The sequence below is a fragment of the Lutra lutra genome, chromosome 4 (assembly GCF_902655055.1).
Source record: "Lutra lutra chromosome 4, mLutLut1.2, whole genome shotgun sequence".
NCBI lineage: Eukaryota > Metazoa > Chordata > Mammalia > Carnivora > Mustelidae > Lutra > Lutra lutra.
The window spans coordinates 172,985,462-173,006,974 of record NC_062281.1 but is presented as its reverse complement, the minus strand read 5'-3'; the positions used below and the strand labels follow the sequence as shown (position 1 = coordinate 173,006,974).

Genomic DNA, 21,513 nt, shown 5'->3' with positions numbered 1-21,513 from the left:
TCCCAACACCAGAGCCAAGGCACACAGAGGAACTGATGTTCTAGAGGGCCCAACTGCCCACCCCCCCTGCCGCACCGCCCCCAGCTCCCCAGCTCCTCCAGCTGAGACCTCCCCATCCTCAAGCAGAAGGACTAAGACTAGACTTTGGTCACCTAAACTGCTTGGTCTGGGACCTGGAGGTGGAGCTTTGGGTTGAGCCCTGGAGAGCCAGAGGCCTCCCAGCAGCTGTTTCCGAACTAGAAGGAGCTGTCCAGTCAGAAGGTAGATGCTGTGGACTCACCTTCAAAGGAACCAGACCCATCTCTCTCACCCAGAAGTGGCCCCCTGCTCCTTCCCTGCCTCCCACTCCTTAAGTCTGTTCTTGGCAAAACGCCTGAGTAAGCCTGACCTGAATGTCAGACCCTCACTCTGCTCAAAGCCCCAAGAGCTTCCCATCTCAAAATCTGAAGTCCTTGGAATGGTCCTAAGCACAACCAGCATCCCAACCTCTGAACCCCGCCTCAACTTTTCCCCAAACGTTTATCTAATACATCATAGGATTGACTTGTATATTTTGTCCATTGTTTATTGCCCACTTCTGTAACCCCCTTGCCTAGAACAATGCTGGGCACAGAAATAGTGCTTGATGGATGTGCACTGAATGGATGAGGGCATATGGATTCAAGACCAAGCCTTCCACTCACCAGCTGTGAGACACGGGAAAAATCATGCAGCCCCTCTCAACCTCAAGTTGCTCATTTGTGAACAGGGGACAATAAGGATCGTCTCCTAAAAATAAAGGACAAAATTCAAGCTCAGGATGTGGGGGTTATTGCAGAAGCTGGGGGGAGGGAGGATGCAGCCCCCACCCTGGCAGGAGGAGCTGCAATTGGGGGAGTGGGTCAATGACTCCCGAGAAGGGCTGTCCTGTGTGAGGCTCAGGTGCCTACGCACTTCAGAACCGCCCCCCCCCCCCCAGGCTGGAAATGCTTGCTCCCCAGGCCCACATATGACCAGAGGCAGGGGAAGGACGGGAGTATGGGAGGAGCAATTTAGATCAATGTTGGGAGGTGGGATTCATTCTGAGAGGAATCCAAGATGAGATGGGGCGGTGGGCAGGAGATGGGGGTGGGGCTCTGTAAGGCCGAGTAGGGGTAGGGGGCGTGCCTGGCCCCCAGAAGACCTCCGGGATTGGAAGAGTGGGCGCTGCCCCCTGGCGGAAGAGCCCCCAGCTCAGTTAGTTCCCGAGTTGAGGCGCGGGGGCGGGGAGGGTGCCTATCGAACCGCCCAGACTCCGGATTCCGCCCGCGGAGCGACCTGCAGCTCCGCGCCCAGGTAGGGTTGGGGGAGGAAGGCGGGAGGAGCGGGGGTTGTTCCCGGTTCGGAAAGAGGTCTCTGGGCACTGGCCCTTCCCACCCCGACCCCATTTGGGCTACCTGAGTCGAGATGCTGAGATGGAGACCTCTGTTCTCCTACCCTGGCGGGCGCTCCCTCGTGAGGGGGCCAGGGAAGTGAGGGCGTCCCCCTTCCCTCTCCAGGGCAGGGGCGGGGGCGGAGTCAAGAGCCCCGCTCCCCCCCGCCTGGGGCTGGCGGGAAAGGGGAGGAACCGGGACCCCTCCAGGGAGGGGCTCTGGGCGAACGCCGCGGGGCGTCTCCCTGGCAGTCCCTCCCCCCGCCCCCCGCCCGCCCCTCCGGCCGCCTCTGCCGCCGCGCGCCGCAGCAGCGCCGCCTTCCCTGCGCAGTCGGTGTCTCCGCGTCGCTGGGTGAGTGGGGGCCGCTCCGGTCGGGGCTGGGGGATGCGGGGTGGGGGCAACCCGGAGGGAGGGGTCCCCGTCGAGCCTCTCCAACCCCGCCGCTCCCGCGCCTCCCGGGAAGCCTGCCTCCGGGGGCGCGGGGGAGAAGGGGGCTCCCCAGGGGCAGGAGCGCGGCGCTCTCCAGGGTCCTGACCGCCGAGTGGCCGGCCGGGAGGAGTCGCATTCCGGCCGCCTCGGAGCGCCCCCTCCAGGAGGGGCCCCGCTCCCGGCGCTCTGAAACGTGGGCTCCGCGCGAGAGCTGGGGAAAGGTTTGGAAAGGGTACCCCGGGTGAGTTTCTCAGGTCGAGCTGTGGGTCCTTCCCAACTGGGGGACTAGGGGGTCTTTGAGGAGACGACAGAATCTCCTACCACCTTCGTTTCCAAGTCTCCCGATTGGGAGGGGCAGCTCTGAGGGTGGCAGGGAGGAGGGGGCACTGGAAGAGCTCTCCTGCTCAGTGCATCTCTCTGCCCCCGCCCCGATGACCCAGTTCCTTGGACCTTGAGGAGGGGACTAAGGGACACACTCCTCCGCCTCAGCCCCACGCATTTCCTCAGTCCCCTCCCACACACTTGTTCACTGGGTCCTCAGTCTGGGGCAGAAGAGGCTGCTTTGGAAAGGAGGGTCACCAACTTACAAAAACATGCGTGTGACACACTGCTGAGGACACACACAAGTCCCCAAATGGCCATGTAGGCACATCGCCTTCTTACTGTGATGGGTGCATACCTAGTCACAGGCACATATATAGACTGAAACACACGAGAGTCAAATGCAATGCAGAAACCAGGGGCATCCATGCATACATGAACACAAGCACTCACACACATGCTCATTACATGCACTCAGAGCTTCGTGCAGATGCACACACAAGGAACCCCCCTCACTCTGTCTCACTCCCAGCGCCAAGCTGGGGGGGAGGGATTCATCAGCCCGTGCCCCTCCATCCCTGCCTAGAACTGCCTGGCTGTCTCCTCTCCCTTGCCTTCCCCTCAGCCCCCCACACCCAAACCTCCTACACGAAAAGGTAAGTATTGGGGGAGGGTTGGCTGGCCAAGGCTCTCCCTGGAAAAGAGACCCCCTAGTAGGTCTGAGAAGGGCTGCGGCTCCCTCTCCTGGGACCTGGAAGCACCTCTGGGAAAAGAAAAATGGCAAGGATGCCTGAGGGTCCCACGTGCAGCTGCCCATGTGAGAGGTGTCAGCATGGGAGTTGGCTTGTGATGGCATGTGTGAGACATGTGGGGTCGTGGGCTGCTGTCTTGATGCACAGGGTAGGGGAGCTGTTGTGCCGTGTGTCAGAACATGTGAGTTGTGGAGCTGAGGGAATGCTGTCGTGTGTGGAGACATGGTGACCCATGGGTGGCTGTGGGCTGGTATTTGAGTGGCATGGGAGCCGGTGTATGGATTTGCTGAGCTGTGGAGCCTGATATGTGTCAGTGTGTGTTCATCTGTATATTGTCGTGCATGAGCCTTGTGGCATCTGGGTCCACGTAAATCACTTTTGTTTAACACTTAGCATCATTCCAAGTGCTTCACATGTATTAACTCATTTAATCCCCCCAGTAACGAGGTAGGTACTGTTACCCTCACTTTACAGATGGGGCAGAGAGAGTATAAGGAGCTTGTCTAAGGTCACCTGGCTGGTAAGAGGCAGAGCTGAGATTCAGACCCAGGTGGTCTGGCTCTGGTGCCTTGTGGTGGCCTTTGTCAGGACCATGTGTGCAGTCAGTGTCTGCGCTGCAGGTGTATTTTGTAGCAAGCGGGCATATGTGAGGCAGTGAAGGAGCAGGAGGGAGGAGGGAGGACGAGAAGGCCTTTTGCACCTCCCTGGGTAACTCTGGGAGTCGGCTCTGTCACTCCATGCCTGTGCCACCTGAACCAGGTCACTTTGCTTCCTTGAGCCTGCCTTCTCATCTGTAAAGCGGGGCTAATCTCCAGACTTCCCTTGGTGAGGGTAAAATGGTATACATCTGTGACAGCCCAGTGGCTGGCGCTGAGCAGGCCCTCAGTAGATGAGCCCCTTCCTCTGCCTCCTGGTCTGTTCCCTGGGAACGTGTAAGGTAGGGGACATGGTGTGGAGCAGGTCACAGAGGCAGAAGGAGGACTCTGGGCCAGCTCCTCTCTTCCCCTGGGTCAGATGAGAGGCTGGGGTGGCTGGTGTCTGGGGCCCTTCCTGGAGTGGTGACAAGGGGCCAAGAGGGCCTGACCATTCCTCTCTACCCCTTGACCCCCTCGGGGACCCAGGTGGGACTTGGCTTGGCGGCCATGGGCAAGCAGAACAGCAAGCTGCGACCGGAGATGCTGCAGGACCTGCGGGAGAACACGGAGTTCTCCGAGCTGGAGCTTCAGGAGTGGTACAAGGGCTTCCTCAAGGACTGTCCCACGGGCATCCTCAACGTGGACGAGTTCAAGAAGATCTACGCCAACTTCTTCCCCTATGGTGACGCCTCCAAATTCGCCGAGCACGTCTTCCGCACGTTTGACACCAACAGCGACGGCACCATCGACTTCCGGGAGTTCATCATTGCACTGAGTGTGACCTCACGTGGCCGCCTGGAGCAGAAGCTCATGTGGGCCTTCAGCATGTACGACCTGGATGGCAACGGCTACATCAGCCGTGAGGAGATGCTCGAGATTGTGCAGGTGGGCCCCTGGGCCCCTCAGGATGCCAGGTGCAGGGCCTGGCCGCAGGCACCTGCCATCCCTTTTTATCCTCTCAACGGCCTTCGTGGGTAGGTAGTGGCAGGTGCTACTCTTGTGGCCCATTTGAAAAACCATTAGGAAATAATTTCCAGTTTCAAGAAAAGTTGAGAAAACTCCCATATATCCTTTACCCAGATTCACCAATTAACTTTAACCATATTTGCTTTATCATTGTGTGTGTGTGCGTGCGCATGTATGTAATGCTTTGCCGTTGTTCTCACCGTGACCCTCTAACCCTGACTACATCAGGATATATTTCCTAAGAACAGGGACATACTCTTACATAACCCATAATAGGATTATCGAAGTCAGGACATTTAATGTAGAAACAATGCTATTATCTAACTTACCATATTCCAATTTTGCCAACTGTCTCAAAATGTCCTTTATAGCCCTTTTTACCCAGGTCCAGGATCACATGTTGCATTTCGTTGTCATGTCTCTTTAGTTGCCTTTAATTTGTAACAGCCTCTCAGCCTCTGTTTTTCAAAACTTGACATTTCTTCAGAGTACAGGCCAGTGATGTTTCATTGATCCTCATTTACGCAGGAGAAAATGGATGGTCAGAGAAGTAAAGACATTCACCCAAGGCCACACAGCCCATGAGTGGACCACCTGGCTCCACCATCCACTTCCCATCTGGATACCGGCCACCTTTCAACTGACTGAGGGCCCATTAAGAGCCTAGTACTAACTGAGATGTCTATATCCATGAGCCGGTGCCTCCTTTCATTAACTCCACGAGGCTCAGAGAGGTGAAGTAACTTGCTCAAGGTCACACAGCATGTCACTGGAGTTAAGTTCAAGCTGACCACTACTCCGAGCTGCCCTTAGAAATGGGTCTGGCTTCCAGTTCTGGAGTTGGCTTCAACTCTTAGATCTCTCATTTGTAAAATGGGGTGATGATACTGACCTCACAGGGAGATTTAAGGACCTGATGTTAATGCCCTTTCTTAGTACAAGTTTAAGTTTAACACATATTAGCTCTCCCTCAGAAAACTTCCCAAGTGCCTACCCCTTTGGCCTGTCATCGAAGTCCATCAGGGCTCTGGTTCTGTTTTATCTATCCAGTTCCTAGTTCACTTTTTGCCCAAGCCTGGGTTTCTTCACCCAAGTGGTGGGGTGTTAGTTCCCTATTTCACCAGACTATTGTAGGTACAGAGTGGGATAGGGGCTCCAGGAGACGGTCCAGCATCTAATTGTTACCGGAAAATGTTAGAAGTTGTCAGTTACTGTTGTCTCCTCTGCTCTACTCTAGCTAGAGTGGCCTTTTCAACATCCTTGGGATATGCCCCGGGTAATCCCACCGCACAGCTTTGCACATGCTCTTGCTCCCTTTTCTTCTGCCTCTCTGAAATCTTTCCTCTGGTCCCTCAGCTCTGCTGCTTCCCCTTCCATCTCATCCAACCCATCCTGGATTTTCGCTTTGGCTTCTCTCTTGCAAAGCGTCTAGCTCATGCGATGCCCTCCCTGCCTATCGTTAGGCGTAAAGCCTTAATGTCTGTCTGTGACTCCCCATGGGCCAGGCATTAACTCTCTAGCTGATGGCTAGTGGGACGTTCTGGGGGTCCTGGTGGAAAGGTTGGGGCAGGTGGGGTGATGGAAGATCCCTCAAGGGATTGGATACCAACCAGTATGAGGGATGTTACGTTTTACCACTTAGCGTGGTTACACTGGTAACGACCGGTAAATCTCGGCCCAGCGGGAGGTGCCAAGCCCAAGATGTCAGTCAAGCCAGCCTCATTCCTTGGGCATCCTTAGGATCCCTTCCTGGCTAGCCTCTGCTACCTACGCCCTCATTTCCTTTATGGCAGCCGCGGGCCCCGAGACGGCCGGTGCAGTCAGAACTCTGCAAACCCCAGTGACTGATTAATTACAAGCCAGTTCCGTGAAACAACAAGTGCACAGCAATTCCAGACAATTAATTAGGAGGCCCAGGAGAGGCTTGTCATGATTGGAGCAGTCACTCTCTAAGTCACTCGCCCATCCTTCTAGGGACCCAGCCCTATGGTCCGGTGGTGGGCACACTACAAGGGAAAATGCTGCCTCTTGGCCTCTTGGGGGCCCCTACTCTGGTGGGAGAGAACAAGTGTGCAGCAGCCCACGCGGACTAGCTAAATGCGGCATCTGGGAGTCTAGGGGACTGAAAGGCAAGCAAGACCTGAAGATGCAGTGGATGAGGAATGATGATACTAGAAGCTTCTGTTTACTGACCACCTACTCTAGCCAGCTACTATCCCAACTATACAAACAGTCTCCTTCAATCCTCGAGGCAGTCCCCATGGGGGAGACATGAGTAAACTGAGGCTCACAGAGGTTAAGGACTTGTCTGATATAGTGATTAGTGGAAGCAGGATGCCACTACAGGCACATCGTCCTCCAAAGTCCCGGCTGGTCATTACCAGCCCCAAGCATCTATCCAGCAGCTATGAAAGAGTGGATTCTAATTCAGTCTCTGGCATCAATCCCCCTTTCCAAGCCCCCATTTCTTATCTGGAAAGTGGGGATCATGATACCTGCTTTTCAGTGCTGTTGTGAAGTTCAGAAATAATGTGTGTGAAGTATCCGGCACACAGCAGGTGTCCGGTAAGTGGTAGCCAGGGTTACTCTTCCAGGCGGAAGCTGTCCATTCTGGGAAACCCAAAAGGAGTAGAGGTGTTTGGTTGTGGCAGGATCACCTACCAGGGGAGGCCTGGTGATGGAGAGGTCAGCAAGCACCTTGAGTTCCTGGGGCTGAACGGTTTGGACTTGGTAGAAAGAGCAGTGAGAGGTGCCAAAGGCTTTTAAACTTTTAAACGGTGGAGTCCCTGCCAGATGCCAGGCACTGTGCTGAGTTCTGAGGATATGGGCACTAGCTAGATGTCCATGATCTTTATCTGTAGGCTGGGGACTAGGAGCAATCCTACAAAGGCAAAATTACTTCCAGAAAGGTGTCCCCAAAGGAAAAGCCCTGGAGACTCTGGGCCAGCATATGGGCCTTGGCCCAGCAGGGATCAGAGAAGGTCCCCCTAAGGAAGTGCCATGTAAGTTGCCTCCCAAGGAAGAGTGGGAGGCAGCAGAAGGAGCGTGGGGCAGTATCCAGAAGGAGCTGGGTGCACGGTGGGCTTGGAGGGAAGCCTGGGTGTGTGATGGGAACGAGGGGGCGGCCCATTGGGTTGAGGACGCCGCGGAGATCTGTGTTTGGAAAGATTTCAGAGGCTGTGCAGGGGACAGACCTGGGACAGCGCAGGGAAGAGACCAGTAGGGAGGCTGAGCCGGATCTAAGGCAAGGGAAGTTTTTGGGATGGGAGAAGGGAGGCTTCTTGGCGGATGTGTCAGTAGCAGAAAGCTGGAAGATTGGGGCCATCGGTCTGGTCTTTTGAGTTCTGGGGCGCTGGGACCCACCTATCCCACAGGCCAAGCCCTACGTGCTCTGTGTACATTTAGCACAAATACCCTCCTTCGCGTTGCCTCCAGAGATCCTGCACGTGGCAGCTGCAGTTCTGGGCTCAACTGAGCGCATGCTGTCCCCGCCCTTGGCAGATGCTCACTTGAGTTTATTTGCATAACGTCTCCTACCGCTCTGAGCCCAGCTGCTCCGGGCCCTACAGCCCTTGGTGCGTCCCTGCGCCCCCTGCCGGCCACAGAGGCACCGCAGCCCAATGTCACCCACTCCGCCCAGCGCCCCCTGCGGGCCCCCCCAGCGCGGGCCGTCCAGACACCCGAAGTTTCAGAAAAGCTGCGCTAAGCCGGTACTTACCCTGGAGCCCGCGGCGCAGGGTGTTCTAGCCCCTTCGCTCTCTGGGCCCTGATATCCTCCAACATCTCTCCTGTCCCCCTGCACGTAGGCACCCCAAATTCTCGGTGCGCACTCAGAGCTTCCCGCCGCCGCTCCTTTATACGTGCAGATTGCTCTGCCAGGAATGCCTTTCCCACCTGGCGCTCCAAGGGAACTTGGTCGGGACCCGCTCCAATAGCCCCCCTCTCCCGCCCTTCCGGTTCTCAGTGACCACATCTCCACCTCACCCAGGAGGAGCTGCAATCTGCGTGTCTGGGGGCGGTTTGGGAAGATGGGGGTGGGGGTGGGGGTGGAGGGTCGGGCAGGCTCCTCTCACTCCCTGCCTCCCCCTCCCGCCCCTCAGGCCATTTACAAGATGGTTTCGTCTGTGATGAAGATGCCGGAGGACGAGTCGACCCCAGAAAAGAGGACCGAGAAAATCTTCCGCCAAATGGACACAAACAACGACGGTGAGGGGGCAGGGGCGGGGCGGGGCGGGTGCCACTCCCCCTTCCTCTCCCGCTGCTCTGCTCTGCCTCCCCTCGCTGCGCGGTCCCCCATCACTGATCCCCTTGCCCCGCAGGCAAGCTGTCCCTGGAGGAGTTCATCCGCGGGGCCAAAAGCGACCCGTCTATAGTGCGCCTGCTGCAGTGCGACCCCAGCAGCGCCTCCCAGTTCTGAGCGAGAGGACCCAGGTTCCCCCTCCTCCCTGCCTTCACTGGCCCTCTCCCGGCTATCAGCTTCCTCTCCCTTGTGTCCATCCAGCCTGGGGGTCACACTGGGCACCCCCCAGGGCCTGCACTGGAGAAGGGAACCCCGCAGTACCCCTAAGGCCCAAGCAAGCAAGAGGTCAGCACCGTCAATCTGAGAGGCAGTATCTCCCTTAGGCAAGGATTGAGACGCAGGCTCTGGCTGGGTCTGCCCTCCCTCGCCCAGACAGAACTTCGACCATTCTCCCCCACCCACGCATCCCCCCCACGCACCCCACGCCTCCCCTACTCCCACGCAGCCCCAAGCTCCTCCCCCAACCACCGGCAAGCTCCCCAACCCCCACCCCACCCTTGTAGCTCTCAGTCAGGGTGGAAGGGGGGAAGTGTTCCCAGGTGTGGAGGCTGTCTTCATCTGGAAAGGAGAGAAGGATTCCAGAGGTGGCGGGGGTTTGAGGAAAAAGCTTCCTTGAGCCATCCTTTCCTGCAGGAGAGCCTCAATCCTTCCTGTTCCACTGCTCTTGTTCTCCTGGAGGCCAGGAAAACAAGAGGAAAACCTTGGGGTTCCAGCCTCCCAGCTGTGGGTCCCATGAACCCCCGCTTGCCTTCCAGCACTTGGATGAACACAGACCCACTGATTCTGCTGTGTATGTTTCCTCCCTCACACACACACACAGGCCCACGGATGGGCAGACACCCCCAGAGCCCCAACCACAGCACCCTTGTGGGAAAGCAGCACAGCCCCTCCCATGTCCCTTCCCCTGCTGCATGCATCCACGTGGAGCATCTCTGTTCTTTTTAATAACTTCAGAATAAAGTCTCATTTCAGTGCAGTGGGCTGGTTAGCTGCGGGAGTGGGTGGAAAGCCCCACCAGGGTCCCTGAGTGACTGGTGAGCCCTCTCAGGTCTGCTCCAGAAATCCTGGCCTGGCCACAGTGCAGACTGGGTTGTAGGGCCCTAGTGGTCATGGGGCCTGGACGGGGTATCGGCTCTCAGAGGGTCAGTGGCTCAGAGCTGGTGCAGCTCAGCAGGTCACGGCCCTCCACAGGCTCTGGGCTCTCCTGCCTCTGCGGAGACACAAGAGGGTGCCAGGCTCTGGGTCTGCTCCTCCAGGACACCTAGGGGCTGGTAGGGCTTCGAGGATCTCGGGGGCAAAGGGGCATCACTATTCCCTCCCATGCAAGAGCCAGGCCATACCCTTGGAGGAACCCCAGTTTGAGCCCAGATACCCCTCCCTCCCCCTCAAGATTCATCCTGGCCCTTGGTTGGGGGGAGCCAGGTTTCAGCGCTATGACCAAGCTGCTCCCTTTTGTCTTGGGGAAAAAACTTTTGCCCCACTTCTCAAGGCAAGGGGTAGGGGCAGACCAGCCTGGGCTCCCCAGCAAGGGTTCCCACAAATACGGGGAGTCAGGGCTGATGGAGGGGTGGCAGGCCTTACCATGTGGTGGCTGTTTTTCCCCCACCAGGGCCTCAGTTCCAGCAGCTGGTGGGCGAGCTGGGCACAGCGCACGGCAAACACGCTCTCTGTCACACAGAACACTAGCGAGATGCCCCAGAGGCACAGGCTGGAGCTCTGCGGGGGGAGCACAAGGGGCAGGATAGAGGGGGTGTCTCTAAGAATCTGCTCCTACCTCTGAGGAGCACTTGGGTGTCACCCCCCACCCCCCACGTGCTCCCTTACCCCCACCCCCTGCCAACCCCAGGCCTAAGCACTCACATAAATGCGTGTGGGGTCGAAGGGACAGTCAGGCACCAGTACGAGCACTTCGGGGCTTCCAAAAGTACAGGCAGCCAGCAGGGCCCGGCCCTGGGTGGCAAAGGTCACGGCGATCGAGGCCAAGAGGCCCAGAGCACAGGTCAGAGACAGAAGGGCACAGGCCACGCTTGAGCTAAACACTGTCCAGCGCTGGATGGGAGAGGCCACTGGTCAACGGATGTCAGGCTTGGCCCCTGTGGGGTAAGCCTTGCCCCCTCCAGGCAGGTGAGGCCCTTGGGGGCAGCTGCTGCCCCTGAGCCACCCCCACAGCCCCTCCCAGGAGGAGCCACATACCAGGGGGATGCTGGGGAGGTAGCAGGACAGCACAATGGCTGCAATGCCTGAGGTAATGACCTGTGGGGAAGGACAGTAGGCAGGGTGTGAGGGCCACTCTCAACAAAGACTCCACTGACGCCATCTCTGGCCCTCCCAGCCCCCAGCCCCCCAACCCAGTTCTGCTTTGGCCCCACTACCTCCGTCTGCACGAAGCCACTGCCTCCTCACAGTCCAGTCCAGAAGAGACGTTTCTGGCACCTAGTAACCCCCTGCCTACAACCTTCCATGACTCCCCACTGCTTCTAGTTGTGTATCTCAAACAGGCACCTGTGTCGCCCAGGGCTACAGGGGCAATGTCACAGGATATATACGACACATCTCCCTGGAGGGGGAAAGATTCTGGAAGAAACTAAGTAACTTGACTGGCAAGGAATTAAAAACAAAATTGTTATTTTAACAAGTCAGAAAACTTTGTGGAGTAGGGGCGCCCAGGGGGGCTCAGTCGGTTAAGCCTCCAGCTCGTGGTTTCAGCTCAGGTCTTGATCTCAAGGTCCTGAGTTCAAGCCCTGTTTTGGGCTCCAGATTACGTATGGAGTCTACTTAAAGGAAAAAAAAAAAAAAGGAAATGTTTCGGAGTAGAATTCTGTGCACTGGGCGGGTGGGAGTCAGGTGTGTGATAGAGAACCAGCAATGTCTCTAATTCCCCAAGCGCACACAAGTTAGTGCCCCATCGTGCTGGGGCCAAGCTCCACGCCGCAGTATGAGCTCACAGAAAGGACACTAGCTTTAGTGTCAGACACAACATCTTCAAATCCAATTGGTTTCTTTGTATCAGCAGGGCTCTGGGTGAATCCTCAGCGTGGTCTCCCCATCCGGGCAGTGGGGATAGTCGAGGCTCCGAGGCTCCGTGTTGCCAGGGAAGCTGGGAGGATTAGCTGAGAGAATGAGGGCTTAGCCGAAGGGGTGTGGCCCAGGGCCCATCCCTGGTGGATCTCCTGACCCCGGCTCACCTCGCCGCTTTCCCTGACTTCCTTAAGGCTGGCAAGAGGAAGGAACCAGAGTAGCAACAAGGCCAGGGGACATCGCACACAGCTCTGCAGCCTGGCCCTGTCCCACTGAATGAGTCTGTCCTGCTTGCTGGGGCCTGTGATCTCCATTCACCCAAGGCTTGGGGCCAGCAGGCTGTATGACCTTCACTATGTAGAGGACAGAACAGGCTTAGAGACAGAACTCCAGACTTTGAAATATGGCTGTTGCCCCAAGGCTGCCGCCACCTCTGCCAACAGGTGGGAAAGATCTTTCTGATCTTGAGAATACCAGGCTCCTTCATTCCCGAATTCCTCAAACAGGTACTGGCATCCGGGCCTAACCCTGGCCACCATTCGTTGAGCACATCTTACAGACCAAGCCTAATGCTGAGTTCCTGCCAAGTCGGCTTTTTCCGGGTCTCCAGAATAGATCTGAACCATCCCCACCTCCACACCTTTGCCTCTGCCATTCTCTGCATTTGGAATGTCATCCCAGCTTCCTCTCCTACTTGCCTGCTCTGGCATGCCTCCCATCTGGGTTATGGTAATTACAGCCTATCTTTGAACTCCTACTCATCCATCAATACCCAGCTCTGGGGCCTCCGCCTCTGGGATCCCTCTTGGACCCTCCCAAGCTGAGCTGATACTCCTTCCTTTTGCCAGCACTGCCTTCACTACTTCCCTCTTATTTTTTTTTTTTTTAAGATTTTATTTATTTGACAGACAGAGATCACCAGTAGGCAGAGAGGCAGGCAGAGAGAGAGGAGGAAGCAGGCTCCCTGCTGAGCAGAGAGCCTGATTCGGGGCTTGATCCCAGGACCCTGAGATCATGACCTGAGCCGAAGGCAGAGGCTTTAACCCACTGAGCCACCCAGGCACCCCAATACTTTCCTCTTGTCACGTTAGTCCTAGCTCACAGTAGTGAGCACAGACCGGGTGCCGGCTACTCATTAATTCTCACCGGGACCCTCTAAGTGGACACTGTTCCCTCCCCCATGTTATAGACAAGGCAGCTGAGGCAGAGAGAGAGGCTGAGAGCCTTGACCAGTGGCTAAGGTGTAGAGCAGAAGGCGTGAGGTGCTCCACTTGCTCCCAACCCCAGGCTCGGGGTGGGGACTCACCAAAGGCCTTTCAAACCCCCGGTCCCCCCTCTCGCCAGTCGCCCTCCTGGCCCAGCCATACCACAATGGCAGACGTGACAGAGAGGATGTTGACCACGCAGTACTGCAGGGCCACCGCGTCGTGGGGACTAGCCACGTAGCGCAGCACGGTGCCGTGGAGGAGGGCGGCTGCGATGAAGCTCACATGGCCCAGCACCACCAGCACCAGCCCTGTCTTCATCAGCACCCTCCGGAAGTCACCCACACTCAGGCCACCTGTGGGCGACAGCCATGTCAGGTCCGGGGAGGGGGGACACAGCCTCTAGAGGAGGAGAAGACCAACGCCCCGGCAGGAGTAATGGATACTGGGGTCTAAGTCCGTTTCTGCATGACTCGGGGTCATTAACTTGTCTTGAGCCTCAGTTTCCTCATCCGGAAAAGAGGTTCACAATGCCTTCCTGAGAGTCTCCTGAACTCCAAGGCTGGAAAAGCACACCGTGTGGTATTTAATAAAGCATCACAGTCCACATGAGTGCTCAAGGTCCCAAAGGCAGGGCCATGGCTTGAACCTGGGTCTCTAGCTCCAGATCCATGGTCTTTCTGCCAAGCTCCCCAGTCACTGATTTTGTCACTCAGGAGTTTTTACACAAATGTTCACTGAATGTCTGCTCTGGGCCATGCCCTTTATAAAGCACCCCGGTGAGTTTGACAGTCACGGTCCCAGCCCAAGGAGCCCCTGGTTCGTGGAGCAGGAACCGGGTCCTGCTCGGGATTCACTTCAGAACACAGAGCTGAGCACACAGCAGAGAATGAACTCACAATTGCTGAACTGACTTGGGGCAAAAAACTCAAGCCTCTGGGTATCCATTTCCACATCTTTAAAATGGGAAGAATAACTCCTGTCTCCCAGTGGAGAAGGAGGGTCCCACCAGGAGACAGGAAGTGGGGGCAGGAGGGAAGGTGGCTGGGACATACCGTAAAGGTCCTGAGAATAGCAAGCTCTTGGTGCAGGGGCACCAGACAGGGACAGGGCAGGTGGCGGAGGCTGGGGTCAAAGAACACCAGAGAAGCATATGCAAATTCCTTCTGAGTGGCCAAGTGGCTACGCAGCCCCTATTTGCACACCCCAGGAATAGAGAACCCTCTTTCTTGGGCAGCTCAGGCTGTTCCACATCTGTCCTCTGGAATGTCCTTTATGGGTGCCGGCTTTGTCCCCGAAGCCACACACCATGCTAGCCCCCTGGCCCTGTTAGCTTCCCCATTCCAGCCAGCTCTGGGAGACTGGGAGACTGACCAGGTGCCGGAACTAAGCAACCCCCCTTCTTAGCTCTTTGCAGTGGGACCTGAGTCCCTTCTTAGACCTCAGTCTCCCCATCTGTGGCAGAGAGGATTGGATCATATTTTGTATATTAGCCCTGTAGCTAAAAGAGATAAAGAAAAAAGAGAGAGAGAGAAAGGAAGAAAAGACGGAAGAGAGGGAGGGAGGAAGGGCGGGAAGAAGGGATCATTACTTGGGGGCCCTGGGCCAAGAGGTAGTCCTTAGGGAGCAGGGAGGGTAGGGCCAGGCTCACAGCCCTTCTGTGTGACCTTGCCATATATAAAATGGGGAGGGGCTGCCCTAGCTGTCTCTGAGAGCCCTGGAGCCTGCAGGGCCCTCTGGAGCTGGACCAGGTCTGGGAGCCGAGGGCGGATGATGGGTTTGACGGGCACCATGGAACTGGAATGCTGCCGTGGAGATTAGCTGCCAGCTGAACAGGAAGCTTCATCCCAGGGGCCTGACCCACCTCACTCCATCCACCCACCTACCCGGCAGCCCAGACACCACCTGGCTCAGGGCTGGGCTCATGAACAACAACAACATCCTAGGACCCAGACTCCCGTCAAACCGGAGACACGGTGCCAGTGCAGGGCTGTGCCCGGAGCCCTGGACGCAGTCTCAGGGCAATCTTGGGCTCTCTGTTTCCAAGTGATCATTCTTAGAGCACTGAGCAATGTGGCTAGCACAGTGGGAAGCACTTTACTCCTGGGAGCTCACTTCCTTCTCACAGCAGTCCTAGGCGGTGGTGCTACCATCCCCATTTTACAGATGAGGAAACTGAGGTTCACAGAGTGCGGCGGGGGGGGGGTGTCCCCAGGTCCATCGATGCCCAAAACCAGCATCGCTGTGGGTAGGGGGTGAGGGGAGAGGGCGCATCGGTCCTACTCTGTCTGGCTCCTGTTTCCTAAAGGCCCTTCCATCCCCACCTGGCTGGAGGAGCAGAGGCTTGGAAGTGGGAGCCTTTTGCAAGGCTGAGGAGGGGAAAGGGCAGGGAGCCTCGGGGTCAGAACTCTCTGGGCCCTGGATATCTATCCCTCCGCTCTCCCTCGTGCTCTCTGGGCGCGGGGCAAGCTGCTCCCTCCCCCAGGGACTCTCCTCCTCCCGCCTGGGGCTCCTTCCTCCCCAGGAAAGAGGGGGTGAGGGGCGGAGGCGCTACCCCACCTCGAGAAGAAACCAGCAGCCCTCCTCCCTCCTCCTTCCTGCTGGGGAAACTGAGGCCGAGAGCGGCAAGCGACCCGCAGGGAAGGCGGCGCGGACCCCGGGGTTCCGGGCTCCGGCCGCAGCGCTCCGCCCCCCGGGAGGATCCGGGGCGGCGGGGGGGCCTCGCGGGCCGTCCCGCCGCGGCTCACCCAGGCGCAGACACATCTCGGCTCCCGCGCGGGCTCTCCGCGGCCTCTTCAGCGGGGCTCCGGGTGCCGTGGCCGGCGGGGCCCCGCTCGCATCCCGGTCCGCAGGCTCCGCGCCGGTCCGCCGCCCGCGCCGCCCGCGCTGCCCGCGCCACGCCTCCGTCCCGCCCGGAGCAGCGGGCTGGCAGGCGCCCGGCCTCCCTTCCCGTCACCCCCCGGGCGGCCCAGCCCCGGGAGGGCCCTGGCGGCTCGTTTGCATCCCGGGCTGGTCAGACCTGCCGGGCAGCCCTTCCCGGCCCGCCCGGCTGAGTCACGGCGCTGGCCCCACCCACCGGGCCGCCTGCCTCGGCGTCTCCCCCCTACCCCCGAGCCCACCCCTCCGCAGTGGTTCCATTGCACAGATGACCACTGAGGCTCCGAGGCGGCGCCGTCCTCCGGATGGGCCCTCGTGCGTGTGGGCTGTGGCTGTCGTGACCCGGGGGGCCGGGGCAGCCCCAGGGTGAAGGTTGAAAATCTCCTTCTTTCTAGAAGATGGGGAGCGGCAGCCGCGGCGGTGCGAGAGCACTGCTTGGGGAACTAGAGTCTGGCCCCGACTTACTGTGTGACCTCAGGCAAATCACCTTCCCTCCCTGGACCTTAGTTTTACCAGTCCTGGGAGGCTTCGGTCCTCAGACGCGGAGCAAGGCGCTTTATTTTTGTCTTGGGGGTGGGGGTGGGGGTTCTCTGTTATCTCACTGAAAAATCAAGGATAACAATTGCTGTCCCTTAAGGCCGTGGTGAGACAAAAGGAGATACAAAAAAAAAAAAAAAAAAAAAAAAAAAAGAGAGAGAGAGAGATAAGAAAACACTTAGAAAATTCTCTAGAGTACCTTCAAAGACCAAGTGTAGACCTTGCAGAAACACACAGTGGGGGCTTTACTTATCCTGGTTGCTGGTTACTGAGCCGCTTTACTGGGCTAGGATGGACCCTGCCTTCCCCTGTTTCCTCCTCCGCATCTGGAAGGGGACCCCCCAAGAGCACTCAGCCAGAAGTGATGGCTAAGGGGGACCCCAGATTCCCATTCAGGTCTCTGTGCCCAGCTGCCCCCCCGGGTGGCCAGGCGGTGGCTGCCTCCCTGGGCTTTCTCAGCCCCTGGAGCAGGCTTCTGGGAGGCCCTCTCCTGGTATCCAGGCAGCATGAGTTCCTGGTCTGCACTCCTACCCCACTGGGCAGCAGCCTTAAGGGCAGGGGCTGGCTTGCTGCGTGGAGCACCGGATGTCCACTGAATGTCCACCGAATGTGTCCCCTCCTGTACACCCGTACTGGTGTCAGCCATGTGCTCTGTGTGTCAGACACCTGGTCAGCACACAGAGCCAAAGGCGCGAGTGGGGCCATCTGACACTGGGGCTGGGGAGCCCCATTGGGTGTTGGCCACAGTGGGGCAGGCTGGTCTGATAACCCCCAGCAGACAGGCTTCCCCATTATCTGCAGTCTGAAGGGAGACCATGCCCAGCAGGGGCAGTGTAGGGAGAAAGCCTCTCAGGGTGGAAGACAAGAAACCCTTGGGCTGATCCCCTCCCAGGCTGGCATTTGGATTTTTGTGTCCTCAGAGGCAACCTTTTCGCAGGGCAGCTGGGCAGTACTTACCTGCATTGAAGGGGTCAAACACTTGCATCTGCAACCCAGCAGTTCAATTTCTAGGTCTTCATCTTATACACCAGAAAGTGCAAAAGACGGGCATGCCTTTAATGATGGTTATGGACGAGCCATTCCTAACAGCAAGCAAAGCACCAAAGTGACAGCCGAGGGAGGGGGTGGCCCCCAAGGAGAGGGAGGGAAAGATTTGGCTGTTTTACACGGGGCTATACTGTAGGAGTCTACAATGCATCTTGATTCATGTCTTGCTTTTGTTACAAAGAGAGCAAGAAAAGTCCCCCTCATTGCCACCACCCTGCCCCACTCCACCAACAACTATCTGCGACACAGGTTACCTCCCAGGGACCGCGCTGGACAGCCCATCCGTCCCTGCAAAGCGGATGCCTGATCTCCTGTGCCTGAGCAAGTGTGGACTGTCCAATCGTGTCAGGCAGTTCCCTGGACACTGAGACCATCTGGGCCTTCTGGGAGTTAGGCTGGGGACTCAGGCCTCTTCAAGGTCTCTGCTTTCAGATGCATAGAGGAGGGTTCTCTCTTTCCATCCTTGGAACAATACTGAGCTCAAGGTTATTACCCTGTTTTAAAGATGAGAAAATCGAGGCCCAGACAGGTAAAAGGCTTTTCAGAGATGCACAGCAGGGACACCTGGGTGGCTCAGTTGGTTAAGCAGTTAAGCGTCTGCCTTCAGCTCAGGTCATGATCCCAAAGTCCTGGGATAGAGCCCCACATCAGGCTCCTTGCTCAGCGGGGAGCCTGCTTCTCCGTTTGCCAGCCTCTTTTCCTGCTTGTGCTCTCTCTCTCCGATAAATAAATAAATAAAATCTTAAAAAAAAAAAAAAAAGATCGGGCGCCTGGGTGGCTCAGTGGGTTAAGCCGCTGCCTTCGGCTCAGATCATGATCTCAGGGTCCTGGGATCGAGTCCCGCATCGGGCTCTCTGCTCGGCAGGGAGCCTACTTCCCTCTCTCTCTCTCTCTCTCTGCCTGCCTCTCTGTCTACTTGTGATCTCTCTCTGTCAAATAAATAAATAAAATCTTAAAAAAAAAAAAAAGAAGTGAGATAAAAAAAAAAAAGATCACATAGTGTGTGTCAGTGGTAGGGCTGAGTCTTGTGTACTTGTGAAGACTCCTGAGTTGGGGAGGGGACCGTGGGGGAGGAGAAGGAGCCCCAACCTCCAGGGGTGGGTCTGCTCACCGAGACCTCTGAGAAGGGTGAATTGACCACCTGTTTCTTCCCAGTTTCCCATGCCCCAGCCTTAGTTGCCTGAAGTTATTTCCATTTTCCTTCCTTATTGCCAAGTGGCCAAAGTCCAAGCCACCCAGTGTTCCTTGCTTCTACCCCACCCTTCCGTGCACTGGCCTGGGCTTCAGAGAAGAAACCTAGGCCAAGCTCTGGTCCCTTGTCCTCTACCAACTCACTGTGACATCAGTGCAGCTCTCTGCCATTCTCAGGCCTCAGTCTTCCCACCTGTCAAACGGGGATAATGATTGCCTCCCTGCCTCCCAGATCTCTGAGGTGCAAATGACTTACGAGACATGAGAGCACGTAGAAACCTGGCCAGAGAAATAAAAGTAGTAACTCCCCCTCTTTCTGGAACAGTTAACAGCCAGGTGTGGCCCAGCACTGAAGGCTGGGGCTTCCAGGGCCCCCACCTCCCTGCTGAGCCACTCCACTGGAGAGGGCTTCAGCCCCGTCTGCTCCTTCCCAACCCTTACTCCCCGCCACACACACCAGCCATTACTGGAACACTTCCCCATGTAAATGAAACACTCAGGCACAAACCTACCATCTGTTTGACGTGTGCGTATACACGTGTGCAATTCTACCATAGGTGTCTGTACACGTGTGCGAAACACAAAAACCTACTGATCCTGCTTGTCTGGGGGGAGGAGGGACTCACAGGGGACTGGGGGATGTTTACAATGACGGATTCTAGATGCTGTGAATGGGGGCGTTTGTTATTTGTATTTTTTTCCCCCTATATTTTACATTTCTACAAAAAAAAAAAAGATCATTGCAGGAAACTTGGAGGAAATCACAGGAAAGTGTAAAGAAGAAATCTGAATGACCCACAGTCCTCCCTGCCGTCACAGACAAGACACACTCACACTTAGGAGGGTTTTCTCCTGTACGCATAGGTCATTTTCTCCCCCCTGAGACTCCTGGCCCCTGGCTCTGCTCTCCCAGCCCTTCTCATCACCCTGGCCTCTTGCCTTCCCGGTCACCCCCGACCATCCAGCAGGGACTTGGGTTTCAGAATTTCTGTCAGGTGATCTGTCCTACTGCTCTGATCATCCTACTGTAAATGACCCGCCGACCCCCTTCCTTGACCTCCTCAGTGACCTTCATCGGGACCCCATTGTGTTCTCTGGGGCCACGCCTTGAATGGGCCCCTCTGGAACCCCAGCCTCAAGGGTCCCGCCAGGGCCCCTCCTGCAGCTTGCTGGTCTTCTGCCTCCCAGTGCTTCAACCCCTGACTTCACAGAGGCCACCGGCTCATTCTCTTTCCTTCTGTTCAGTCAGCCCCTCCTGTCCGTTTGTCTGGTGAGCCCGCCCCACAAGGCTGAGCCTCTGAAGGTGGCTGGGGTGACGCCGGGACTTGAACCTGGGGAGGAGAGGGGAGATTTGAGAAGTGTGATGGGTGTGCCCATTCACATTTGAAAAACACTATTTCAAAGCCACTCCTCCTCCCAGGCAGGCCTTGGGGCTCCATGTGGACCTCACCCCCTCTCTACTTCTCCCCCTTTTAGCTAATGCCCCCCACCAGCCCGGAAACACACCCGAGAGGAGTCTCTTCTATCCTAAGACCACATCCCCTCCCCTAGACTCCCTTTACATTTCTGGGTACTTCTTTTTCATGTCCTTTCCCTTCCCCTCCAAACTTCTGGAATGAATTATCCTGTGCTGCCTCCATCTTCTCAACCACCCCTCCCTCTCCCCCACTGCACTGTGGCTCTGGAAGAGCCCGTCCAGCCCCCCAGCACCTTCTAACTCAGTGAATCCAAGGGAAGCGGTTCAGCATGGGGCTGGTCGTTGTTAGCCGCTCCCCCTGCACGCAGGACACTGGTTTGTTCTTTCTCAGTCTTCTTTGGGCACTTTTTTTTTCTTTTTTTTACTTTATTTTATTTTAATTCCGGTATAGTTAACACACTGTGTTCTTTTAGTTTCAGATATAGAATATAGTGATTCAGCATCTCTGTACGTTATTCAGTGTTTGTCAAGGTAAGTGTCCTCTTTTTTTTTTTTTTTAAAGATTTTATTTAGTTATTTGACAGACAGAGATCACAAGTAGGCAGAGAGGCAGGCAGAGAGAGAGAGGAAGGGAAGCAGGCTCCCTGCTGAGCAGAGAGCCCGATGTGATGCGGGGCTCCATCCCAGGACCCTGAGACCATGACCTGAGCCGAAGGCAGAGGCTTAACCTACTGATCCACCCAGCTGCCCCGGTAAGTGTCCTCTTAATCTCCATCCCCTATTTCCCCTGTGCCCCCACCCACCTCCCCTCTGGACACCACTGGTTTGTTCTCTGCCTCTAAGAGACCGTGTTTTGGGAACATCTGGGTGGCTCAGTCCGTTAAGCAGTTAAGCGGCTGCCTTGGTCTCAGGTCATGATCCCAGGGGCTCCTTGCTCAGCGGGGAGCCTGCTTCTCTCCTGGCCTGCCGCTCCCACTGCTTGTGCTCTCTGACAAATAAATAAATAAAATCTTTGAAAAAAAAAAAGAGTCTGTGTTTTGGTTTGTCTCTTTTTTTTCCCTTTGTTCCTTTGTTTTGTTTCTTGAATTCCACATATGAGTGATACCACCCACTATGGGTCTTTCTCAGACTGGCTGGTTTCACTTAGCACTATACTCTCTAGATCCATCCATTTTTTTTTTTTTTGAAGATTTCATTTATTTATTTGACAGAGAGAGAGATCACAAGTAGTCAGAGAGGCAGGCAGAGAGAGAGGGGGAAGCAGGCTCCCTGCTGAGCAGGGAGCCGGATGCAGGGCTCGATCCCAGGACCCTGAGATCATGACCTGAGCCGAAGGCAGGGGCTTACCCCACTGAGCCACCCAGGTGCCCCTATTTCTTTTTTTATTATTTATTTATTTATTTATTTGAGAATGAGAGAGAGAGAGA

General features: G+C 56.5%; 2 protein-coding genes across 4 annotated transcripts; one reads left to right on the top strand and one right to left on the bottom strand.

Annotated features, from left to right (window-relative positions):
- The first annotated feature begins 1,235 nt into the window (after nucleotides 1–1,235).
- Nucleotides 1,236–9,770, top strand: HPCA (hippocalcin). 2 transcript variants are annotated; one of them, XM_047727731.1, is made up of 4 exons: nucleotides 1,236–1,314; nucleotides 4,015–4,413; nucleotides 8,595–8,700; nucleotides 8,814–9,770. In XM_047727731.1, exons 2-4 carry the CDS (start codon nucleotides 4,036–4,038, stop codon nucleotides 8,909–8,911), a joined length of 582 nt encoding a protein of 193 aa, XP_047583687.1. In that variant the 5' UTR covers nucleotides 1,236–1,314; nucleotides 4,015–4,035; the 3' UTR covers nucleotides 8,912–9,770. The 2 variants fall into 2 exon arrangements, with proteins under 2 accessions (XP_047583687.1, XP_047583686.1); XM_047727730.1 differs by lacking the exon at nucleotides 1,236–1,314 and adding an exon at nucleotides 1,638–1,742.
- On the bottom strand, nucleotides 9,719–16,016 carry TMEM54 (transmembrane protein 54). 2 transcript variants are annotated; one of them, XM_047727732.1, is made up of 6 exons: nucleotides 15,765–16,007; nucleotides 13,180–13,373; nucleotides 10,988–11,047; nucleotides 10,655–10,843; nucleotides 10,376–10,510; nucleotides 9,719–10,004 (listed from the first exon to the last, which is right to left on the bottom strand). In XM_047727732.1, exons 1-6 carry the CDS (start codon nucleotides 15,778–15,780, stop codon nucleotides 9,930–9,932), a joined length of 669 nt encoding a protein of 222 aa, XP_047583688.1. In that variant the 5' UTR covers nucleotides 15,781–16,007; the 3' UTR covers nucleotides 9,719–9,929. The 2 variants fall into 2 exon arrangements, with proteins under 2 accessions (XP_047583688.1, XP_047583689.1); XM_047727733.1 differs by lacking the exon at nucleotides 10,988–11,047 and having other exon boundaries at nucleotides 15,765–16,016.
- Nucleotides 16,017–21,513: the final 5,497 nt, after the last annotated feature.

Coding starts and splice junctions, on each gene's coding strand:
- HPCA (XM_047727731.1), top strand. CDS start 4,036: ATGGGCAAGCAGAACAGCAAGCTGCGACCGGAGATGCTGCAGGACCTG. Junction 4,414..8,594: donor AGATGCTCGAGATTGTGCAG/GTGGGCCCCTGG, acceptor CCCGCCCCTCAG/GCCATTTACAAGATGGTTTC. Junction 8,701..8,813: donor AATGGACACAAACAACGACG/GTGAGGGGGCAG, acceptor CTTGCCCCGCAG/GCAAGCTGTCCCTGGAGGAG.
- TMEM54 (XM_047727732.1), bottom strand. Junction 11,048..13,179: donor CTGTCACGTCTGCCATTGTG/GTATGGCTGGGC, acceptor CCTTCCCCACAG/GTCATTACCTCAGGCATTGC. Junction 10,511..10,654: donor TCGACCCCACACGCATTTAT/GTGAGTGCTTAG, acceptor CTCCCCCCGCAG/AGCTCCAGCCTGTGCCTCTG.